At 23.9% G+C, this 26,158-nt stretch overlaps 1 protein-coding gene and 1 long non-coding RNA gene across 6 annotated transcripts in view; one reads left to right on the forward strand and one right to left on the reverse strand.

Annotated features, from left to right (window-relative positions):
- LOC136969897 (lachesin-like) overlaps positions 1-26,158 on the reverse strand; it is a 94,720-nt gene that overhangs the window by 22,379 nt on the left and 46,183 nt on the right. For 2 of the 3 annotated variants that reach the window (XR_010879889.1, XM_067264204.1), the window contains exons 2-3: positions 22,607-22,627; positions 6,969-7,075 (exon numbers count right to left, since the gene is read on the reverse strand). Coding sequence is in view for 2 of the 3 variants with exons in the window: in XM_067264204.1 (XP_067120305.1) it covers positions 6,969-7,075; positions 22,607-22,627 (128 nt within the window). In the remaining variant the exon portion in view is untranslated. The remainder of the gene's footprint in view (positions 1-6,968; positions 7,076-22,606; positions 22,628-26,158) is intronic. The other variant, XM_067264205.1, reaches the window with a different exon arrangement.
- On the forward strand, positions 10,826-18,372 carry LOC136969898 (uncharacterized). Of its 3 annotated transcripts, none has more exons than XR_010879892.1 (4): positions 10,826-10,925; positions 11,043-11,138; positions 11,223-11,337; positions 12,146-12,524. It is a non-coding gene; the product is annotated as an uncharacterized lncRNA (long non-coding RNA). The 3 variants fall into 3 exon arrangements; XR_010879891.1 differs by lacking the exon at positions 12,146-12,524 and adding an exon at positions 18,333-18,372 and having other exon boundaries at positions 10,827-10,939; XR_010879890.1 differs by having other exon boundaries at positions 10,827-10,939.

Raw genomic sequence — 26,158 nt, forward strand, 5'->3', positions numbered from 1 at the left:
CTGTCCTTCCTTAATCTCGAGAACGGTGTTAGCTAGATGAAATTCGAGGAAGAGTATTCCCGTATGATTAACTATATACGAACTTCCGTTCTAGACCGAAAGTAACATAAATTCAATTCAAAACGTTTCCCCCGAATGGAGTTACATAGATGATCGGCATCTATGTAACTCCAGGCAACTGTTGTTATCAGGAAAAGTATGATGTACTGTACAGGGGCAAGACACTAGTAATTTGAGGTGGAGAACATATGTTTTAAATTAAATAAACTAAGAATATGATTAAAAATTACAGCCTGGCATTGTGATGATGTCACAATAATTTTTGCTCGTTCAGATTGTAATACAGTACTTAATACCGAATAAATATATTTTACATAATATTTTAATTAATTAATTTAAGAAATAAAGTTTATCAACTGTAACATCTATTTAAAAATTTCTCTGGAGATCGCTCAATGAAATAAAATAAAATACAAATAAATTAATAAATATGTTTTATACTAAACTAATTATACTTTTATATATTTTTACTTAAAATATTTAATCACCTTTCAAATTTCTAACGTAAAATGTTCTTGTAATCTAAGTCGTTAGAGTAGATGTATAACTTATTATAATGGCTAGAAATGGTAGTTGTATATCGCACACAATTGCTATTTTCTTGTACTAAAATCTCATAAGGTAATAATCATTATAACTCTTAACAAATTGGAAAGGATGACTGCTTCCCTGCTAACTTTCCATTGTTTATATTTGTCTTCTAATTTTCCGACTGTCATAACTAATAAATGATAATACAGGCGAAAGAATTCTTCTATCCTTTAAATATCTAAAGAATCTTATTGATAGCAACAACAAAACTAACCTCTCGAACACCGTTAAAGAAAGGTGTATAACTTATGCAAATGTATTAAAATAACCAAAAAATATATGCAACCATTAGCATTTTACTAACAACAAAAATGTCAATGTATATTAGCGAGATAACTAAATTGTTAAAACGTATAAAATTTAAATTATATTTAACGGTTAACAGGAAAAAAATTAAGAAAAAAAAGAAGAAGAAGAACTATTAAATTGCGTGGAAAATAAAACGCTCCTATTAAAACTACTATCATTTTTTAAGCTTTAATTAATATGTAGATGCAATTTAATTCCAAGTTAGATTTTTCTATCCCCCATTTCCTTTCCTCTTTTCGTCAAAGAAAATCTACGAATAAACACGTCTGAAGCTTTGAATGAAGCCTAGAAGGATAGATAGAAGAGATAATCGAAAAAGGAAATGGAAGAGGCAATGAGAAAGAATGCACAATGAATAAAACAATGTATAAGAATAATTGCAAATTCTTATATATTTATTTATTTTTTCTTATTTATAATTTTTCAATAATGATAAATTGCTTTAAAAATAGAAAACAGATAACAAATTACTGTTTATAAAAATTTCAACATTTCTTCAACGAATAAATTTTTAAATATATATATATCTATAAATTTACATGCAATATTCGAAGAAGTGATGAGGATAATGATAATCATTGCTGCGGATAAATAGGAATAAATATTTGTTTATTAAATATGAACAAATATATAATGGAAAAATTATATTAAAAATAATATAATTTTGTTTATAAATAAAAATTTGATTATTTCTTAACAAAATCAATTCTAATACATCCCTGATCATTTTCTCAAAGATAAAATTTGAAACAAAATTATTTATTAAAAAAAATATATTCTTCAGAATTATCCGTAATTTCATACTCAGATAAATTTGATATCTTTAAACTGATTTTTCTATTATAATTTTTTTTAATAATCTCTTAGAGAAATTTTTTTTATAGAATTGTTAGTAAGAAATACGATTCAAGAATTAAATACGAAGTTTTGAAATGTTTAACTTTAATTAAATATTCAATTATCTTTCAAGTATTTATCCAGATCGTGTAGAAATTCAATTTTAATCATCGTCAATTTTGAATGAAAAAATTAAATAAATAATAATAATAATAATAATAATAATAATTAATATGATTAAAGTTTAAAAATTTATATATTAAATTAATTAATGTTTAACGATGAAAGAAAATTGAAAGAAAATAATAATAATTAAAAAAATTCAATATTTATAACTTGTAAATCAATTATTGTCATCAGGAGATAAAGAAGATTGGTATTAGAATGATGGGAATGAAATCAAGATTAAAGTGTTTTCCCCCTTTAGTTTTGTTGCTATCTTCTTTATTGATTTTGTTCTGGTTTAGTTACACTCATTTTAGCATATCCTATCTCATTGATTTGCAATTTTTATGGCTTTTTATGGTCAATATCATAATATAAATCTCTCAATTTTTAAATAAATCGAAGTTAAAAATTTTTTATCATGTGAAAAAAAAAACATCAAAAGATCAATTATGTACGATAATAAATGATAAAATTAATTAAATGTTTCCTTTTAAATATCGAATAATTCGTCATAAGAGAAAAATTAAGGCTTGTAATTGTTCATTTTTATGAGATAAACAGAAGTAGATGACCTAAAAATAGTTTTATCTACTAACAGTATCATTTTTTAAAAGTCACAAGTGCAATAAATCCCGATGGTACCATATTGGTGTAGAAGGAAGATATCGAACTTGAGAATACGAAAATATTTCCACTCTTAATATAAAATTTATTGAATTATCTACTGAATATTATGAAACTATGATATGTTTTATGTAATCTTTTATATAATATGGTAAAATATTTACTAATTATTATTAAAATTAATTTAATTTTTAATGTTACACCAAGATGTAATTTGTGTTTAAGATATTGCTGAATTACAATACGACGACATATTTGTAAATAATACAAATAGTAGAGTAACTAACGAGTCTCCAGGGAGTCCGGGCCTCTCTTATTTTTGTAAATAAATAAATTAAGAAAAAAATAAAATACGGAAACGAGCAATTATTTATGTGGCATCGTCACAATAAACAATTGCTCGTCCTTGTATTTTATAATTGCTCGTCTCAAGCTGCAATTTTTAATTATATTCTTAATTTATTTAATTTAAAACATATATTCTCGATCACAAATTAGTAGTGTCTTGCCCCTGTACATTATACTTTTCCTGATAACAACAGAATTATGCTGGTCATCTATGTAACCCCATTCGGGGGAAATGTTTTGAATTGAATTCACGTGACTTTCGCTCTAGAACGGAAGTTCGTATATAGTTAATCAGAGCCTCGTACTCTTTCTCTACTTTCATCTAGCTAACATCGTTCTCGAGATTAAGGAAGGACAGACAGACAGACGACAGCTAGAATTCATAAATCCATAATTTTTTTCAAATTGCAGCCCAAAAAGATTTGAATGTGACAAAGAAACGTGTATCTAAGAGTTTATTCTTCAACCACAACGACAGTGGCTACATCCACATTGGTACAGGGGTGAATGCATGTTTGCACGTTTTAATTTTGGTCCTCTCCCAGTATCGGTTGTAGTTCGCTGTTGAATACAAAGTACCACAAAAGTTTGTTAACCGTAGAATCGGCTGAATTTGTAATTGAAAAAATAAGTATTAAAGAATTTTAAAAATATAAAAGTCTTGTAATTAGTGTGTTACATTCCACATTATATCTTAAATGTAACGTTTATTGTACCGTATGTAGATTACAGTTTAAAAGAAAAACACTTACTAAGAAGGCCTTTTATCCATTCCCAGCAGGAATTCAGCCAGGCTCACAATGATGTGTTACTGAGCCATATGTGTTTATGATTGAACAGAATAATCTCACTTTAAACAGTTTTTTAAGTTTGAATAAGATAGCGATTTCGTCTTTGGTCTTTGCAACGGTTAACTGTTTTTTTTATATATATATACACATAAACGTTATACACGTATTGAGAATCCCGTTTATAGTGAACAATCCATTTCGTCAACAAAAACAAAATGATTTAAATTTTCTAAAAATTAAAGAAATTAAACAGAAATAATACTTGTCCTTGTTTTCCTATAACAATTATAAAGATAATCGATCATAAAAATCTTAAGATAACTTTAATCATTTTTTCTAAATCATTTCTTAAATTTTCCTCTGTCGGTATTTCTTCTTACGCTAATGTAATTGAATGAGTGTTATTAAAATTCATATAATAAATATACGTAAGTTTGGTTTTCATTTTAATAAATTTTTAATGAAAAAGAATCAATTTTATTAAATTTTTTAAAGAGTCTAATTACGTAATATTCAATTCATAACTATAAAAAATTCTACAGGTTTTATAGACATTATTTATTAGAAAATTTATTGAGAAATTTTAAAATAATATACATATATCTTCACTTAAAAAAATTTGTTATAAATTTATTTATAAAGTTATTAAAAAGTTGTTTGTATAGAATAGCTGATTATATTCTCATCTCCAGTTTTGATGTTATAGATACACTTTAATAGTGTATACAATCAATTGTTAATTGCTTAGAATGATAAATGATATAGTTTCTGTATATAAATTTCAAATCTAAGTTAGAACTTGTGTTTAAATTGAAGTTTAATCAAATATAATTTATAAAACATTATGTCATAATAATAAATCAAGAAAAATGCATTAAAAAATGTAAAAAAATAGTTTATAAAACTTATAAAACGAAAGTTTTTGCTTGATACATAAAGAACATTTAGAGAGAAAAATCTCTTCTCTGAAAACTAATTTAAAAAAGAAAAAATAATAATAAAATTGCGTGATTTTAACTACAAATCTCTAAATTCTAAATATTTAAAAAAAGTTTATCCAAATGCAGCATTCTTTTATATATTTTTTGTAATATTTTTTCTATAAAAATATAATAAGTTCCTTTAAATTTATTTTATATTTATAAGAGGAATTTTAAATTCATGCGAAAAAGTAATAATAATAAATAAAATTTTCTTAAGGCAAAAACAAAAGAAAGCTACTTTTAAATATTATTTATATAAATTGTATATTGAACTAAATTAAATTTTATAAATATTCTGCATTCTTATAATAAAATATTAAGATTTTATATTTATTATTTAATTTGTATTCTGTTATAGTTAAATTAAATCTAAGGAAAAAATTCTCTTTAAAAAGAAAAAAAAGAGAAAAAATTATATAGTCTAGAATTTTTTGTAAAAAAAATTAATTATCCAATTAAGGATAAAGAAACGAAACGACATACATAATTAAATTCATAAATAATTCCTTAATTGGCTATTCATTTATTAATATTAAGCTCAACATTAAAATAGGATAAAGATTATTTAATCATTAAAAGAACTGTATCAAAATATAGATTTTTTTAACGTTTTAATTGTATTTAACTTCGTTTTATTATTGGCAATAACTTTCATTCTAGTTATAAATTATGTACGCATAGCTATATCTTTATTAATTGATGAAGATATTCTACTAAAAACGTCTTTAATAGACGAGTTATTAAAAAAGAAATACATAATTTTAACTCCCCCCCCCAGTTCTTCTTTCAAACAACTGAGTAGAGGTAAAGGTTTTTACCTAAACAGCAAAAGATAATCTTCAGTAACTAGCCTTAAATTAAGTACACCCTTATAGAAAATAACTTTTCAACAAACGTCAGCCATTTTAAGAGTTAAAATGATTTACGATTTTTACTCGTTCGTTCATGCATTATATGCTAATAGAATAAATGCGCTTAGTCAAGAAAAATACTGTTCATTTTCGTATTACTGTCTTCGTCTATACCTTCAAGGCATAAACTATATTTGCACAACGTTATTGAAAGGGCTATCTAATTTCGTTCGAGGTGACCCACAACAAAGTCATAAAATTTATTTGAATTACTTTGCTAAATGGATCCTGCATTAGGTAACACACTCCTTGTTGCTGCTAATGAGTACTTTGGGAGAAAGGAGTGTTAAATACTCTCAGGAATATTTTCTCATTGTAGCAAATTATAATTTCGTCTGCCAGTTAAATATCGAAGTCACTTCTTAAGAGAAAGATGGGGGTAGGAAAAAAGAAGAAGAAGAGAGAAAAAAATTTGCTAGTGTCATAAATTTTTATTTTTACGAGACAGACACCGATTAAGGACTTTTTTTAGATTTATATACATCTTTCTTTTATTTGAATAAACAGTAAATCACGATAATATTAGCATGACTTTAATATACCGCAATGGGAAGAAATCATAAATTTTAACTTTTGTTCCTGTTTTTATAACTAAATTTTACATTTTTAGATTACCGTAAATTGTAAAACTGTACTCTTTAAAGTATTTATCATGCTATAAATTTTCAATTTAAAGGTACACGGAGGTATATTTATACTATTTGCATTTATTTTAGACCTATTTATGTACGTAAATATATGCTGTATATTGTTAAAATATGTTTTGCTAGGTAAAACGATTATTGTTATACTTTTAAAAATTTTAATAATAAATTTAATAAATATACATTTTCTAGAATATTAAATTATTTTATTAATATTGAATAAAATTTTGTAAATTTATTATATATATATAGCTTATATATTTTTTTAAATTTTAAGTAAATTGTTCAATTTAATTATAAATCTTTAATATAACTTTTACGTATTTAAGTACATAAAATTTGTGAATGAAGCCGTATATAAAATTAATTAAAGTTTAATATAATATAATATAGGATTAAAGATTCTATATTACATACAATTATAGGATTAAGATATTACGTGTAATCGTATATAAGTTATTTCTATGTAGGATCACACACAAAAGATCTTATGTATACATAAAAATTTGCAACATAAATTTACAATTAAAATTTGTACACAAATTCCTTTAATTAGAACAAAAATACACTATAGAATTCGAGCTATAATTTAAAAATATATATTATATAAGAAAAAAAATTGATAATAATTTTTGAATTTAAAAATCTTCTAATGATATCTTTAATAATTAAAATAAATCAGTTAAATATATAATTTCTTACTTTATAATTTTCTAAGTCATCCACTGTACACTGTAACATGGCATCTCTTCCGACAGCAACAGTTATGTTAGGAATTGGTTCAGCAAATTGGGGAAACATTGAAATGACTGGAAGAAAATATCGATCAAAATTTAATATATTTTATCCAGCTGAATATTTAATATATGGATTTATTCAAAACATTTTAACGTTGTATAAAAAAACAGATGTAGATATTGATTTTTTATGTTTTAATTATATTTATTCCATATTTTCCTCCCCCAATTCAGTTTCTTTTTTGAAAATATAATATCAAGAAATACTTTTATTAATCCATTAAATTTTATATTACGATTGAATTTTTTCTTGTATATATATATAAATATTTCCAAGAAATTTTGAAATAGAAATATTTTGAGTTCTTGGAATAAAATTTCACTAAAAATTGAATCACGAAATGGAATTTTAACAATATTTTCAGGCTGATTTCAATGGTAGATCTCCAAAAAAAGCAGTATACATAGAATTTAACTTAAAAATTATTTAATATTTTTAGATTTTATATATATCTGCAACAGTTTTTAATATTTATAATAAAATAATATTAAGTTAAATTTATTTTTAAGTCTATTTTTGATAGAAATTAATTCTAAATTATAGAATATTATTAATAGTTTCGTACTCATTGCACAGACATGAGGGTTGATGTATATGAATAGCAACTTTATAATAAATTGTCTTTTAATGTAGATAAAATAGAATTTAACTTAAGTAAAAAAAGAATTTACATTTTTTTATAAAATAATTTTATATAAATTTAATTTTAAAATGTATTATTTGATTATATTTGATGAATGATGATAGTTGTGTTATATTACACATTGTAACTACATTTGAAAGTTTATCTTCGCTGATAATGATAATGTAAAATATTAAAATGTTAAATAATTTTAAAAATAAAATTTATTATTTAACGTAAATTTAACGATATAATGAGTAAACACTGTAATACTTAAATTTGTTTTAAAAATCACATCGATACTCTAGACACATTACGCTACTTGTTAGGCGATTTTTTCGTATATAATATTCTATTATTTATTTATTATTATATATTTTTTACGTTTTATATTATATATTTAATGAATTTTTATCTGGAAACTGTTTAGATGAGTTAAATATTATAAAAATAAGCATTTAAGTAGCACTCCTTACTAGCATGAATATCTGTTACGTTACATTTGAAGCATTAAAAAGAGTACTTAAAATTAAGAAAAAAATTTTACAGTAAATTTGCCTTAAGAGAAATAAACTGAAATTATATAATAAACAATAGAAAATCTATTATTAAACATAATTATTCAATAACTTAACGATAAGATTATAAATTTATATATATTATCAGATTTGCATATTAAATTCAGTGATATAGGATAAGTATTTGTCGAAATTAACGATGGAAAATTAAACATTGAGAGCTAAATTATAAACAAGAAGGTTAATCTGAAACAAATTTAATTCGCTTAATATTTTGAAAACATAAAATCTTAACAGTATTATCTCCGACTTTCGTGTATTAATTTCAATTCGAGTATATTTAGTTTAAAGATAGTCTAAGAGACGTAATTTGGGGTCAAAATTACCTATACGGCGGATTAATGAGATGTTACTAAATATTTACTTTACTTAGAAGGAGAATTATGTGGATTTAGAGAACACACGAAAGATTACTGTTCATTAAGTATCTAAGAATGTTTAGAATTAATATAGCAATAAATTATATATAATGGGGTGTTTATAATAAAGTATGCAGAAGTGTTAGCGTTATATTAAAATTTTTACATTAAAAATTTTCTTGCGAGATTATTAAAAGTGTCTGACACGAGAAGAATTTATTGAACGGGATCCCTCCTCTAGATCTCTGGAAAAATGCTCATTAAATATGATTAAATTGAATATAGAATTAAGATTTTTGAAGGATGTTATTCTATCTTTCGTAATTTGAAGATAGAAAAAGAAGAATCAGCATCCGACCGATTTATATCTGTTTTATGCGCCGCACTTCATCACATACTCTATCTGTAATAGTATAACATCTGGATTTGGCATTGTAGTTCACAAAACTTCATTGCTAACCATGTAGAAAACAAGACTGGAAACCATTATTTTCTACAAAAAGGGGGATAAGAGAATATAAAAGTATTTCTTTATATATTATATATTTTTTTCCTTTATATAGAATGAGATTTTTTTATTATTATTTCTTGAAATGGCATGCTGATTTAGTGTCATGTTTTTCTTTAGCTTATTTTTTTCCCTGTTATATGATGTGTGTCGAATTCAGGGAAGAATGATATATTGGTTGTAGACAGTCAAATGACGTAATGGGGAGTTGAAGGGACGTAATAGTGAATGTTATACATATCATCGACCATGTTTCGTTTTAGGGAGAAAACTGCAAAACCATATGGCAAAGACAGATTTAATAAACGATTTTACACTATCCTATCTCTACCGAAACTCGAAAAGTTTTAAAAACTAAATTTTTATTCGATAAAACAATATTAATTTTCGATTAAAACTTTTACGAGAGATTTAAATAGACGAAATTTAAATGTAAATCGAATTAAAATTAACATAGGTAAACTTTACCTAAATCAAAATTTCCTTTACTTTATATTAGCATTTTCGATTGTTTTATTTTGTAATTTATAAATTTATTATCAGTATAGTTCTATATAAACGATAACAACACTGTACGATACAATTTACAAATAAAGACCTGTAAATGATCTAAGTTTATGTGAATGAGGAGTGAATAGACTTATTAAATGAAGTTTTACCTTTACAAATTTTACTCGATTTACATCATCGAATTGTCATTGTTCACACGACAATATATAAACCCGAAATTAAACATTCAAAAACGTAAATGAAACCGTTCTAATTGTCTAGAAAGTAAACATTCATTTCATTGAATCTCACTTTGACTATTACTAATAGAGAACCGGTGGAAATTCTAAGTTAATTATCACAAAATAGAAGCATTTAAATTCTAAGTATCTCATTAATTTGCATACATGCTAGATAATTGTGCCTAGTCTTGCTAAATACCTCTCGAATGTTTTAAAACTCGCAGAGAAAATGAGACAACTCTTCTAATCCGGGATCATCGAATCAAGTAGGCAAAGAGAAAACAAAAATCTTTTTAAAACTTCTAATAAAAGAATGTTGTTATTAAAATTATGTCAAAATTTGAATCTCTTTTTCCTTATTCCCATTATTCTATTTAACTTTTGATATTTAAATAAGATTTATAATAATAATAATAATGCCATTAAATTTCTAAAATTAACGATGATTGAATTGAAATATTCTTATTTAAAACTATAGAATAGAATTTAAACAGGAATTTTGAATATATTAAAACATGTAATTCGAGAATTAATTCAAAACTTTAAAGTAAGAATATAACGATTAAATTATAATTTAATTCTCGAATTTCAAAATTATATTATCAGGTGTAGAGCATATTCAAGGGTCTAGGATGAAGAAAGGAAGAGAGTGAGAAGATGAGAAGGAGGACAGAAGGTTCCTGTAATATATTAAGCAGGGAAATGTTAAAAAATTATAGAATTACGTATAACATTAAAAATTAGTTAAATTTTAAAATTTTTGAACGAAGCAGTCGATTTTATTAAATAATTTAATTCTAGATACATTACTAAAATTTTAAAACTGGAAAATAAGATTTTTAAATTAAAATTTCGTTAGTTAATATAAAGAATTAATATTATTAAACAATTATTTTAAAAATCTCAGTTTAAAATAATTGTAGAATTTGACAATTAAATATGAAAAATTAAAGAATTCACTAATATTTGCTCAATGCGGTATTTAATACATATGTAATATTTAATATACCCAAATTTGAATATTTAACTACACAATTTAATATCATTAAACTGGACGAATCAAGTAAATAAAATTAAGTTGATATTCAATTTTTTTAATATACTTTTTTTACTTTTATATATTCTCTTCTCTAACTCTTGACTAATCTACTGTTTCCTCTATCTCTCGATTGGTCCTAAGTTTTATTTATTTATTGTACGTGACCGTTAGAATTAGAGAAACGTGTTTGCTAGTTTATCGAATTTGCAGAGAAGTCACGACTGTCCGATCTTTAAGGTAGTGTTCTGCATTTATCGTCAAAGAGGAAAAAAAAATACAGGAAAAAAAATAGGAGTTTGATATTTATCTGCGTCTTTTTAGCAATTGGTTGTATTTTCTATTGGCAAGTTCACAACAAAAATCCCAAGAGTTTAAAATAAACAAGTACCACGAAGCACAGCTTTGAATAAATCACAGGAAAAAACAGATGCAAAAGGTTGGTGTGTATTCTCCAGATGATCAAGCTGGTCTATGTTTGTATGTTTTGCACTTGTATTTCACTGTAGAAAATGTTACTATTTTTATTTATTTATTTATTTTATTTTTATTTTTTTATTTTTTTAACTTCGCACACATTCTATTTTACTTGTCGGAAATTGAAGGTGAATTTTCTAAAACTTTCATTTGTACGTGGAGGGGGAAACACGAAAAATTTACTCTATTTTTGTTTTAAAGTAGAAAAATGTCTAACTCTTTAAAGTACTTTATTAAGAATTGATTCAAATTTATCACGTGTGCATTTTTATAAATATAATTTGAGAAAATAAAAACATTGTATGCAATAAATTTTTACTTTAAAAGAAATTATTTTTCTACAATTTTTCTATAAAAAAATATATATATATATTAAAAAGTTATATTAACGAAAATTCATTTTGTGGTAGACTGAAAATTATGATTTCCTAATTTCATTTCTCATTTAATTAATATAAAAATTATATTTTAATTTTTCTTTTCGTAAAAAATTAGATTTGAAACGTATCCTTATACTGTATATAACTTCACTAATTTACATTATTCATTTTCTGTTCTTAAATAATACAATAAAATTTAATCGCTAACTTAAAGAAATTAATTTAAAAGAAGATTAAAAAAAATAAAGTTAATTTGAACAAAACTTTTAATAAATAAATAAATATTTTTAATATAAATTTATAATCAATTTAAATTTCGTTTTAGTTTTTAAGACTTTTTGCCCCCTTTTAAAAGTTTTTATTGGCTTCTAAAACATCCTACTTGTTTAGGTACTATATTAAGACATTGATTGAAGAGTGAAGCACGTATCAATTTATTTCCAAACTTTTCTTGCTTCCATTCAAGTTGACAATCGTCGAAGATGATCGATGCCTTTCCTAGCTCTAACTATAAGTAGATGTTGACTTGGGATTAATTCCAGAATTGCAACATTGCGTCTTTCTTACTAGTATTAAACTCATAAAATAATTCAAATCCCTATTAAAATTATTCTAAACTCACGATGCCATATGATCCTTTAATCACATTTTACAGCTTGGTGTGTACATGCTACAAATTCCATCATTCGTGAAATTTTGAAAGGCTCTAAAACCTTTCAAAATTTCAGCTGTTTGGAATAACTTTTGACAATACGTATAAAATACAAAATCTTGTATATAACATAGAAAATAAAGTTTTTTTTCATCGTCTTCTTTTTCAATGCCTATTTTTCTGTACAATTCAATATTGAAAATGTAGTTTACTCATATGATGTCTTTCAATCAACTATGACTTGCCATCTGTCACTATAGTTATACTAGACTTTACTGCCAAACTGAATTCAAGGAAATAATTCTCCTTACAGATTTGGATCTGTAAGTGTTAGATAAACATCAAACTTACCGAATCACGTTTATATTCAATATGCACGTAATATGTTTGGGGTATCTTCGGGCAATGATTACAGATTTATGGTTTTCAGAAACAAACGACATTCCAACTTCTCTCTTATTACGTTATATAACTTTTCTATTGTAGTAAACTTTAAATTATATTAAAAAATAATGAAAGATTATCCCAAGAAAGTCGAATTTATTTTATTTATTTTTTCAGAATTTTTTTGGCATTTAAAAATGCTAAAATTTATTTAAAAAATAAATGTATATCTTATGTATATTCTTATACGATATTTACCAATATTTAATAAATTTTTTAAACATTTTTAATTATTGATTGTAATTACAATTAAAATTATTTGTCTATTTATTGGTAATTGTAATTAACAGTTTTAAGTCTTTAAAATGCAAAACTTCTCAAAAATTTGTTTGCATTCTCACAGGAAATTTTTATCAATGTTATTAAAATTTCATTAAAAATTTCCTGATTATTAATTGTAATTATAATTAATTTCACTTAAATTCAATTATTACTAATTGTAATTAGCAACTATAAATTTAGTTATTGATTGTAATCGTTTAACCTTTGATTAAAATTAATTTATATTATTGATTGTAATCAACAGTTTTAAAGGATATAATTGACATATTTATAATAATCATTTTAATATCATCAGTTTCAGATAAAAAAAGGAAAATAAAAATCCTTAAATATAATTAAATCTTAAATGTAATCAATATGATATTAATAAAAGTAAAGTTTTAAAAAAATATTTAACGATTTCACTTATAAGTATATTTAAATCTTAATTAATTATTTAGTCTTAAGTACAGATAAAATGCTAAACACGCCATTTTCCAAAGTTAAATTTTATATTCCAATCTTTTTATGATTTTCTTAAAAGAACATAATTGTAATTGGTTCAATTTGAATAATACTTTATCCCCACAGAAAATTTATGCAAATCTTCTTTACCATAATTAATTCCATAGTTAACGAAGATTATTTTCCAAGATTGATTACTTTGAAAATGTCAAGAAAGAATAGTTCAATCTTCTTTTCTCTTAAATAAAATTTAACTAAAATAAATCCAAAAAGTACATAATAAATTTATCATATCTAATATAAAAGTCATTATATTTTACTTCCTATCGATACATAAAAAAATTATAAAGTCTTTACAAGAAAAAGAAGAAAATGGTGACGAAGAAAAACATTTCAATAATCTCTTCTTATAACTTAGATATTTATTTAATTATAATTTGTATATAAGGTGAACCATTTACTTCATTAATATCAAGAAATTTATAGAGTGAACTTCCAGACTAATTGAATATTTGCAGATTAGTTAAGTGTTTGTAGTTAATATCTGGAAATTGTGTAGGTCATCTGTACATTTGTGTTATGTGCCCGTTAACCCGTCTGTAGATTTAATGTTTACACAATAGTTGTATATATTCTACAAATTAAATAACGCGAAGATTAGTTAAGTGCTTCTAACTTAATCAATTGATTAGTTAAGCTATTTACAAATCATATGTCTTTTTAACTACATCAAACTTTAAATGTTTATTAATTTAAGTTTAATTTTAATGAGATATATTTTAATAAATTTATTTGTTTAGAATTCTAAAAAAAAACACATCTCAAAGTTTTTGTTTTTATCTATTGTCTTTTATTGTTAACTTTATTGTCTTTGATATTAGCTATATTTAAAAAATTAGCTTCTTCTAGATATAAGTCTATTGTATGATAATATCGATCGTTCAGAGAAAAACATGATGTTGTTGATGTTTTTTTTTTCTTCCTTTCTTTCTGTTCTGAAAGACGGTTTTGATAACATCTGCTCCTTTAATGACGATACAAAAATATGAAATACGAATAACCAATTTTTAAAATGTTACCCACACGAAATTTAAAAAAAAATTATAAGCACATCTACAATTTCAACGATTTAAAACATATCATTAAAAGAATATTTTATACGTGATTAATAGATGCAAACAAAAATATAAAACTTTTAAATCTATTTTATTTATTCATTTTTGTATCTATTTATAAGTAGTCATCAATTTTTTATGCTCTTTCCATTTTTATGCAATTGCTTTCTTAAATCAATTTCTCGATATTTTTATATAATAATTATTTTTATTATATATATAATAAAATTTATATACTGTAATTTTATCAAATTCTTGACTGTTTTTTTAGAAGTTTTAGCTTTAATATATATAATTAATTATTTTAACACAACTACTAATTTATTCATTAATTTTAATTTTATTTACTAAGCTACATTAATAATCTCCACAAATTCTCATAATTCTCTGCTTTTTTCACCTCTTCTACTAGCTTAACAATTTTCTACATACGTGTGTCGTCATTTATTTTAAGTATTTTCCTTTTGCATGTGTTTCATTTTACAAATTTCTCAATTTTCTAATAAATAATTTATATTTTATATTTATTTTTTCATATTCTTGTATTCAATATATTTCTCTACCTTCATACATCTTTACACTTAAAATTTCTAGTGACTTATAACTACGAATGGAATTTTATACCAAGTAAATTGGAATTGGCATCATTAAAATTTGTACACCTTTCTATTCTAACTAAACTCGAATCGAATAAATTTATAGTTTCGGATTTGAAAGATAATTATAAGTAATATATGGTAATGCACGTTCCCAATTAGAACGAACCTCATATATTATAAATCCCTGAAGGATAAATCAATAAGTAATGTTCAAAAGAACGTTATTCCGTGAGAAGACCGAAAATTATGATCGAAAATCGGAAATGTTAAAAGTTCTATTACTACTTAACTTATGATTACATGTAATTTTTATTCGCTCCTTTCATTAAATCTATGTTATTTAACTAACCAAAGACATTAGTGGTGCAAAATCACTTTACCAATAAGATCGAAGAGAAAGGGAGGAGGGGAGAAAAAAAATAAAGAGCAAGATAAGAGTTCTTGATCGCAAATTATCAATTTGAAAAAATAAAAAAATATATATAATAAAATTGAATTTATGTCTGAATGATTCTTGAGATTATTCAAGATAAATTCTCTATAAAAATAATAATAATAAAATAGAGATATAGAAGAAAATATAAAAGGTATGTTACTTACGCTATCCACGTAACATGTCTCTTAGATAATTCAGACAATAAAACTATACTAAAGTGTATGAATTAATTATGAAGACATCAAAGAACTATTTTTCTATCTTCTTAATTTTAAATTTCAGAAAAATTCTGCAACTGTTTCTTTATATATAAAATATTATATTACCCTTAGATGTTAGAGTAATATCTGTCTAATAAAACGAATTGTTTCTGTATCTAAAAGTTCTTTTCTAGAAAGATCTTGAATAATGTTCAATATTTTACGCATTCTTGATTCTTTTACATTTGAAATATTTTTTTTTTTTTTAAGTTCAAGTTCTAAATATTTAAAACCATTGCATTATACATTTTTCTATATAAATATATATAATACATATAGGACTACGTATATATTCACAGCTTTAGAAGATTCCAATACAAAATAATATATATATATATATATTTTATATATTATATATACTTTGATTTTTTATTATTTTTATTGAACTTTTTTATACCATTAACGTTTTAAGGCTTCTATTCATGTTTTATTCTTTCGCTAATATTCGGGTCAATTTTTTTCCTTGTAATTCCAGAAATTACATTAAAAATTTATGCACAATTTAAGATAAGTTCGTATTTCGTTAATACGACTTTTTTTCAAAAAAAAGAACGAAAAAAGTTTGAATAAAAGATAATTTTATTCAGAAACTTTAATAAAAATCTATCATTAAATTTTATAATTCGCTAAAGTAAATTATCCTTAAGAAAAACGTCAATATAAATATTAGTTACGTTGTAAGTCTCATTTGAGTTTATCTCAAAGAAAATAAATGGCTGTTTTTTAATATTATTTTTCTTATTATTATTGTATAACTAAGGAAGAATGAAACTACATTAATAACCTCCACGCAATTAACACTAATTGATACAGGAATTTTTTTTCTGTTCTTTTCTTTCATTTTTTGATCAGATAATTTGTTTTTGAGGTCAATTTTAGCAGAAGCAGAAAAATACCATAATGCTAGTATTGGTTGATCAGCTATTTCATCGAATAATAGAGACATGATGAACCTAAGGAGGTCGTTATGTTTGGAAGAGAATTCGATTTGCTTGAGACTTCTAACTTTATCTCATTCCTTTCCTTTCGTTTCTTTTCTTTTCTTATCATTATAGAATTTCTTAAGGGACTTTATAGCAGTCCGTGAAAAATTCAGATAAATAATCAATATTAAATATGCATGTTAGAAAGGGAAGGGGGAGAAGAAGAAGAAGAAAAAAATTTCAAAGTAGAGGTCTGGTGATCTTATTCGACTGGGGAACCACAACAAGATTTACCACTATACATGATAAATAAATATTACTCGGATTCAATCTGAACATTATTTTGGGTTGAAGAAATGATTAAAAATAAGATATTGAATTCCTTAAAGGGTGGGAAAAAATACGTACATAAAGCAGAAGAATTGCTCAGTAACGTCTCTAAAATAAATATAATATATGTATTTTAAAAAAAAGGAAAAATTTGTACTGAAAAATATCAATAAATATTTTTGAACTGAAATGAAATCTGAGATAATGTGATACTTAAAGTAGTAGTTTAGATATTTAACTTTTTTTTTTTCCTTTCTGCTCTCTTTCCTCTCTTTCTCTTTGGAGAGTGCCATTATATATTCAGAGTTCGATGCGAATTTAAATGCGTTCACTTTTATGACTTCTACTTTAGTGGAAATGATTACGTGCGTCATCAAACCATTCGCTTTATAATTATAATATAGCAGAATATCTCACCTTATGGTAAATTCCGTTCTGGTTTATGTTGAAAATAATTTAGAAAATTGCATTCTGATTGAGAAAGATCATTATAGAAAACTGCTAATTTTTAATAAAAAAATAATAATTTTTTCCGGTTTTTTCTTTCTGGAATAAGATCATAAGGTGAACTGCGGGTTGTACACGAGTTTTGCTTTATTGATGATATCAGCTGAAAAACATTTATTGCTTTTTAGTTTTTTTTAAATAAATAAAAGTCAGCTATTGATCAGCTATTTACTGATCAGCTATATTTGCTGTAATATAATTTGATTATAACTCAATGCAAAAATGCTAAAATATTACCTTCTAAACTTAATTTCAGTCACAAAAATAAAACTTAATCTTAAAATCAGAGTCAATTAATTTACAAATAAGAATAAAACTAATAAGCATAAGAATAACTAATAAACTATTTTATCACATCAATTATTATTATATAAATTTCCGTACATAAACTTAGTTTTAATGAAATTGTAAACACGAACTTATCTATCCTAATACAACTATACAACTGTAAATTTTATGCCAAATACATTTCGGTTTGTATAAAATTAAATGAATAATTTAAAAAATTGCATTATAACGAGAGAGAGATCATTATAGAAACTGCTGATTCTTAACAAGAAATACTAAAGTAATAATCATTTGTAGGAGTAAAGATCATCCTGGAAAGTTGCGAGTTATATGGGAGTTTTTCTTTATTGATGATACGGCGATTACAAACATGTACAGTCACTCAGTTCTTTAAATAAATAAACATAACATATTTAATATAATATAATTTTGTACATTATGAAAGGTTATAATTTGCTGTCACATTCTAAATCTCCTCTATATATATAGTTAGTTTTATATATAATAGTTAAGTATAATTTTATATAATAGTTAAGTTTATATATATATAGAAGCTTTACAGTTATATATATAGCTGTAAAGCTCATGTAATGTAAATTGATAAAAAGTGAAAAAATAATTTAGAAAATTTCTTTCTGGAATAAAGATTTAAGTAGAGAAAATTTTTGCCATTTTAATATGAAATAAAATATTTTTAAAGAAATTTTAAAATATTCCACACTATTTTTTTACCATTTTTAATATCGAACTATTTAGAATTTCTAATATATTTAAATAAATTAAAGATGAAATTATTTGAATTGTGAATTTTTATTGGTTAAATTATATCTAATTATATTTTGTCCAACTGCATCTTTGTTGACACGTTTATCAACAGCAACTTGAAACCTTGTAAAAGAAATCTTCTACAAAAATCTTTCGCTTCAGTTAACTTCTTCCCTGTTATTGAGATCAAGCGAAATGACTGAACGAATTATCTTCAAATAAAAATACCAAATCTTGCCTGTCTTTATTGATTTTAAAGTTACAGCTGTCTATCCGATAGAATATAGTCTACTAGATGATTTTTTTCCTTAAACTTTAAAGGATATGATAGAGGGGGAAAAACACAAGTTTTATATTCATCAGAATTACGCTACCTTATGGCAATATCTTTAAATTTATAGACCCATTCGATAGCAGGAAAAATGAGAAAATTCTAAGGCATATATTTTAGATTTACTATTACTCAACAGTGTATTTTTATAACTAAAACTTGCGTGAATTATTATTAAAAGGTCAAAAATTCTAAAATTTAATGAAAATATTTTTTAATCTAATATATTTGGTAAAGGGAAACTTGTATAGAATAAAAATAACCTTACTTAAAAAAATTTATGCTTAATCTTATCAATCGTTTCTACATGAACATCATTCCAGTAGCTTTTTATAATTCAAGTACAATGCCATAAGTAATAAATATGGAGATTTTTCAATATTATATATATAAAAAAAAAGAAAACTAGAATATTTTCCTACATGATGAAACCTATCAATAATAGTCACTGTAAAAGTTTAGAACGAGAAAATTGATAAAATGTGAACTGAATTCCTAAGTTATTTGTTTTCAACGAATGATGCTTAATCTGTACAATCCCTAAGAAAATTGATTTAGTTCTACATGTACGTGAGATTCATCAAAATTGTATTGAACCTGTCAATACTTTTTTCACAGGGTATAGGAAAATTTATATGGCTTGTTATCTATTACAATTTTTACCTGTTAAAAATGCTTTTTATAGCAGAATAAAGAAGAATAAAAAGGGATCCTTTACTCTTAAATAATTCGTGCATTAAATATTAATTAAGTATATAGTTTACATACATTAATGACAATATTTTAACTAATATTTAGTCTATTTTTAATATAGTCTACATATGTAGACTTTCATATAAATTTATAGATGATACTTACCAAAAATAAGTATTATTCTAGTCATAAATTTTCAAACGAGTCGCATTTTATGCATTTCATTTATAGTATAAAAGATTTATTTATTAATTTATATGCCTAATAATACATAAACAATAAACTTATACGAGTTCTTAAGCTATAAATTTACATGAATATTATAAAATATTGCATTAAAATATTTGCTAAATTTTGTAAAAAATCCCATAAAAATTTGAAAAAAATTAAAAATAAAAAATATCAATAAAAAGTTATAAAACGAAAACTTTATCTTTCAAATTATTTTAAAAGTAATGAGTTGTTTATCAAAGGGAAAGATAAAACGTTTCACTTTTACTTTATTTTTTCTTTTTTTTACTGTGAATGCTTTTTTTAAAGATAAAAAAAGTAAGAAATTTTGGATTAGCTTAATAAATATTGGCAGCAAGTCTTTTGTGATACGACAACCCATCAATGTGATTACAAAAGTTGATGCCTTTTAAAACGAAAAGTGGATATTTCTTTGTCCAACAAAACATCAAGATTCTAAGACGTACTTTTCTCCTCTTGAACAACACAAAACACTTCCTGAAGAAGTATATGCATTACGTCATGTTAAGGTAGTCAAAAGAAGTAAAAATGAAAGGATCTGATGCAAACATCTTTGAGTGTATTGTGGAGTTTTCAAGAAAGAGAGAGAAGTTGAAAACTAAAAATGTTCCTTAGATCATCTTTCGATGTCAAAAAGAAATACTTTTAACGTTATAAAGAATCATTTGTGCTTTTGCAGTAACAAACAACAAAAGTTGCTTTAGTCATTCACTGATTAGAAAAGCACAGAAGTAAATTAAGGTCATACTTCTGCATGACTGCTCTGTTAAATTCTATTAAGTTACACGGTCTTTATGCCGGCTTTTTGTACATATACTTTTTTTCATCGTGTTTTAAGTTATATATATATAATTTTTTATTATTTTTTTAATTTAATTTCTTCGATCTAGAAACATATAAACGTAAAAAAAAAATCATCTAAATAAATTTCTCTGGAGTTTAAATTTTAATAAATTGCTTCTATTTATATGACAGAACTAATAAATGTCTAGATTTTTCCAATTAATTATATTACGGTTGTATAAAAATCGAAAACATTTTCTTTCAGTTAAGCTAATAATGTTTTTATAAGAAAAAATTAATCTAAATAAAATCATCTAATTTATAGATCGGTGCCGAAAGAAACGTGATATTAATATCTTGAATGATCTAAAATTTATTATTTTTAAATATTTATAATTTTCAAAAACAAATCTTTTAATTGCGACATTTTTTATAATTTTGTAATTATTTTTCAATAATTTTTTAATATTATTCGTTTATAAACCTAAAATACAACTAAACGCATTAAATTTTATAAATTAAAAAGTAGTTTTTAAATAAAAATTCAAATAAAAAATATCTTAATATTTAAGATATAAAATAAGTTAGACTTAAAATAATTGGCTAAAAATATGTTTATCTTAACGACAATTGGTTGAGCGAAATTGAAAGTATTAGACGTAGGCGTAACTCCGTTTAATTTTTAATTATCCAACCAATCATTGTTAATACAATTATTAAATCATTTTCGTTCGAAATATTAAACGATATCAAGAGGACGATATATACTTCTGTACCGAATTAATTTACGATTTATTCCGTATATTAATATTTTATTAAAAAATTATATTTAGCTACATATTTTCAAGTAGATATCTAGTTAAATAAAATAATTTATTGCTAGTAATTTAGAAATATTATGACAATATACGCGCTTTCAGGATAAATATTATGACAATATACCTGTAAAATATATTTTAATGGATAAAATCATATATAATAATATGCTATTATTCAACTAGTAATGTAAATTATATAGAGGAAAATAGTCAACACTGTGTACGGATGATAATAAATTAATAAAATATAGAAAAATAATGGATAAAATTTGTCTATTGTAGCCAGGAAATAATGAAATAAGTTAGTACAGTAGCTCTATTTTTCAGTTATGAGTTATTTTTAAGGTGGTAAAAGTGATTTTAACCAGGGACCGAAAACCGTATTACGACATGAAAATTGACCTTTAGACATTACTTCACATTTCTAGTGAAAAATTACACTTTACACCTTATCTACCGTGAGATAAACTACACGAAAAAATTGAAATGCATTAAATTTCAAAATTATGGCAAGTTCGCATGCTAAACTTTAAAATAAGTTCGTTATGAAATGTTAATTTTTTATGTTACTTGTTTACTTTTCAAAAACTCCACGAAAATTATATTTTTATTTATTTATTTATTTTTCAATTAATGAACATTTATTAAACACGACTTCTTACTTTACTCAATTCAATTAGAAATATTTGATTAGAATTAATATAAAGACATATATTTAATGTTTAAACATGTTTTAGTGATCTTTAAATTTGATTTTTTTTTTAAATTTCTCGGTATAAAATATTTTAAAAATAGTATTTTTTCTTCCCTCTTCTTTTTAACTTTTAAACTTTGTGCGTAATTTCTGCTTGGTCACAATTGATTGACAGTTGTTATAAAATTGCATTACACATATCTTTCTTCATTGAACAATTTAAAATGTTACTTACCTGACTGTTCAGCAATGTGCACTAGAAAAATTAAAGGAAAAATCTATGAAAACATACAAAAATAACGAAAAAAGTGATAGAATATTTTATTATAAATTAAGCAGTGAAAAAGTTTAAATATTAATAAAGTTGGTTTAAAGTTAAGGGGTCTCCTATATGTATATATATATATGTATATATATATATAACTCCAAAATGGAGAAGAAATATTTATATACTCCCTGCCTATTTATCACCATGTATCAGGGGAAAAACAAAAAAAAAAAAAAAAGAAATATCAATATTGACAAGAATGTCAATATCTAACGACAAGAGAAATGTTTTTTGGTTGTAGGAACACAACTTAGAAATTAACTGTTTTTCAAGCCACATCAGAACATGTCAGACGTCATAATATAACAAATATCTTATTCTGTTTGTATTACAGAATAAAAATATATATATATATACAGTTTCAAAAGATATACAATGTCTAAAGAATTATAAGTTTTCGAATAAAAAGTAGATACAGTAAATAAAAAGGAAAAAAAATATATCCAATCTCCTCAATATTTCAAACCAATATTACATTACAAATCTTTTGAATGTAACATTATCATAAAGATCGTATCGTATAAAGTTTTATGGGAAATTCAGAATCTCGATATGTTTTAACAGAGTGATTTACAAACAAATGTTTCACGTATAAGTAGCTAAAGTTCTGAATAATCAGTAAAAATAAAAGTACTAGAGAATTCGATCCTTAATGGGATTTTTCTTTCGGTTCCTTAACTACTCTGCAATATCTCCAGATTATTTTGGTATCAATACGAGAAATTTGTTCTTTAAGTAATTATTGTCATAGTTTAATTGAGAAAGTTGTGACATCCAGTGAAAATTAGTATCATTAATTTCTTAAATGTAATACCTTTTAAGAAAAATAAGATGAAATGTTATTATTATTTTTAATTTAAATCGTTGTAAGTGTTAAAAGTAATATAAAATATTTATGTTTAGCAATTAAAGAAATAGCTTTATTCGTCTGTTTGGCTGTCTATACGCATAATAATCTTGGAAATTAGAATATTTAGAAAATTTCAATTTTTATGAACTGCAGACAAGTTTTTTCCCCTGTATAATTTCCTATTAAGTTTTCGTCTCATCACAAACGAGGAAAGTATTTCGATAGAAACCTCCCTCATTCACTCCCATAAACGATGAAGTATAACTTTTACGAATTCTCAAAGAATTAGAAAAATTAAATTTTGTTTAAAATTAGATATCCATGCGTATGTCTGCCCGCAAAATTTTATGATAAGTCTTCAATAGTTAGATTGAGATTGATGAATGATGCTAAGATGAATGTATACCATACTCGACACAACCGGTTTTTTAGATAACGTTTATATATTAGGACCCTAATAATTTTAACTATATATTAATATATCCATTTATATCGTACAGACTCTTATATACAATAAAAAGATGACAAAATACAGCTTCCAAGCTACGTAATCCAACCTTAAAATACATACAGAATATGATAATAGTCTTTTTAAACATTATAAATTGCTTTTTTGTGTGTGTGTAGATTGCCCTAATGCAAATTTTTGATTTGAGAAAAGAAATATATAGGTCTATATGTGAAAACGTCTATTTTTACTCTCAAAAACAACAGAAATTATACAGAAACAATAGTAATTTTCTCGATAAGATCTCTTTAAACAGGTGCATTTAATGTATCTAGAGATAGGCAAGTCTATTTAGGATACGTAGAGCGTATATTACTAATAAATATTGTAAAAAAATGACAAAAAAATAAATATTTAAAAGGTTAGTTATTATCAGAGAATATTATCAAAGAATAAAAATTATTTCGTAAAAGCATAATCATTAATGTTTAGCACGATAATTTTTCAATAGAGATGATAAACATTTTACTAATTAATATCAAGTTAACATAATGAAGAGTATCGTTATCCTTAAACGAAAATATAAAGGAGGAGGGAAAAAACTGCAATTTAGAAATTTTTAATCGACGTTCTGCTGGAAATTTGCGAGATTATATCTAATTTTTGTAGTACACTTTGCGTGACAGATATATGCTGTAAATAAATCATTATTTTTACTGTAAGCACCTTTTTGCTTTTACACATTTACAAAAATGTAGTCGTGTTGAAACTACTACAGCCGTTATATCGATTTTAAATTATAAATTTTATCAAGATCAACTACTAAATATAGCCTTACAAATTGTGTGTATAAATATATACATGTATTATGTATATATATGTACTATACCTCTATAGACTTTTAAAATTAATTAAAATAAAAGTGTAATTTACTAATTATTATTATTAGCGGTAGAGCATATTCAAAGATCTAGGCTAAAGAAAGGAAGAGGAGGAAAGGAAAGGCTAAAGAAAGGAAGAGGAGGAAAACAAAGGCTAAAGAAAGGAAGTAAAAGAGTTATCATTCCCTTCCTTTCTTTCGTTTTCCTTCTTCCTTCCTTACTTTTGAGGATGAGAGAGAGGATAAGAAAGTCTCAGTAGGTTACTGAGCAGATATAATTTACTAATTGTAAATTTTTATTTAAATATTTAAAATTAAAGTTTTGGTTTAAGTGTAGAAAATAATAATAATAATAATTTTTACACTTAATGAATAATAAATAAATTATATTAATTTTTCATATATTTAATTACTGTGTTATCATATACATAATTTATTTATAATTTATCGCAATGTTAATTTCGAGTAGAAAATGGAAATTATCATCACAGTTTTACATTTATGAAAAATATCATTAATCCGTTTTAAGTAATTAAAAAAAACGATATTAATTACAAAACATTTAACTAAAATAACGTAGGCAATAAAAATTCTTTTTATAGTAAAGTAAATATGTACAATGAATCACTATTGTGACGGTACATTAATATAATTACCTTTTGTGGAAATTATTCACAGACCACAAAGCTGATGAGACTAACATAGAAATTTGGTTTAATGTTTGTAACCGAGGTTTAATAATAGCAGAAACTTAACACAGTTATGCGATAAGACACAATTAACTGTTCTCTACGGGAGTTCAACTTTTAAAACCGTATATCAGAATTATTTCACACTTTAATTCATGAATCAAACAATAATATTTTGTTATAATTTATTTCCAAAACATTAAATTTACTATTGTTCCCCTTATAATTCCCCTTAGTACTTCTGTAAATTGCTGATTTGTGGTATTATGGTAAAGTATGATGATTATTGTAAACCGAGCTTAACAATGGTGAATAGAATTTAATGAGTGGGATGTACTTTTGAGATACTTCAGGATATTTTCAAATTTTCTAAAGTACTTTACCCTTTAAAGCAAAATTAATTAAAACCAACTTTAATTCTGTTTATTATTTTAAAAAGGCGAGTTTTTGGGGTTTAATTGTTAAAACTTTTAAAATTTATTTTAATAAATTATTTATTTAATTTGTTACGGCAAAAAAAGTAAATGATGTAACGTAATTTTTAATGTTTGTATACGTTTATGTAACGGATGTAGACGTGAAGTATCATTTA

The sequence above is a fragment of the Centruroides vittatus genome, unplaced genomic scaffold, assembly GCF_030686945.1.
Source record: "Centruroides vittatus isolate TY-2023 unplaced genomic scaffold, ASM3068694v2 contig_1824, whole genome shotgun sequence".
NCBI lineage: Eukaryota > Metazoa > Arthropoda > Arachnida > Scorpiones > Buthidae > Centruroides > Centruroides vittatus.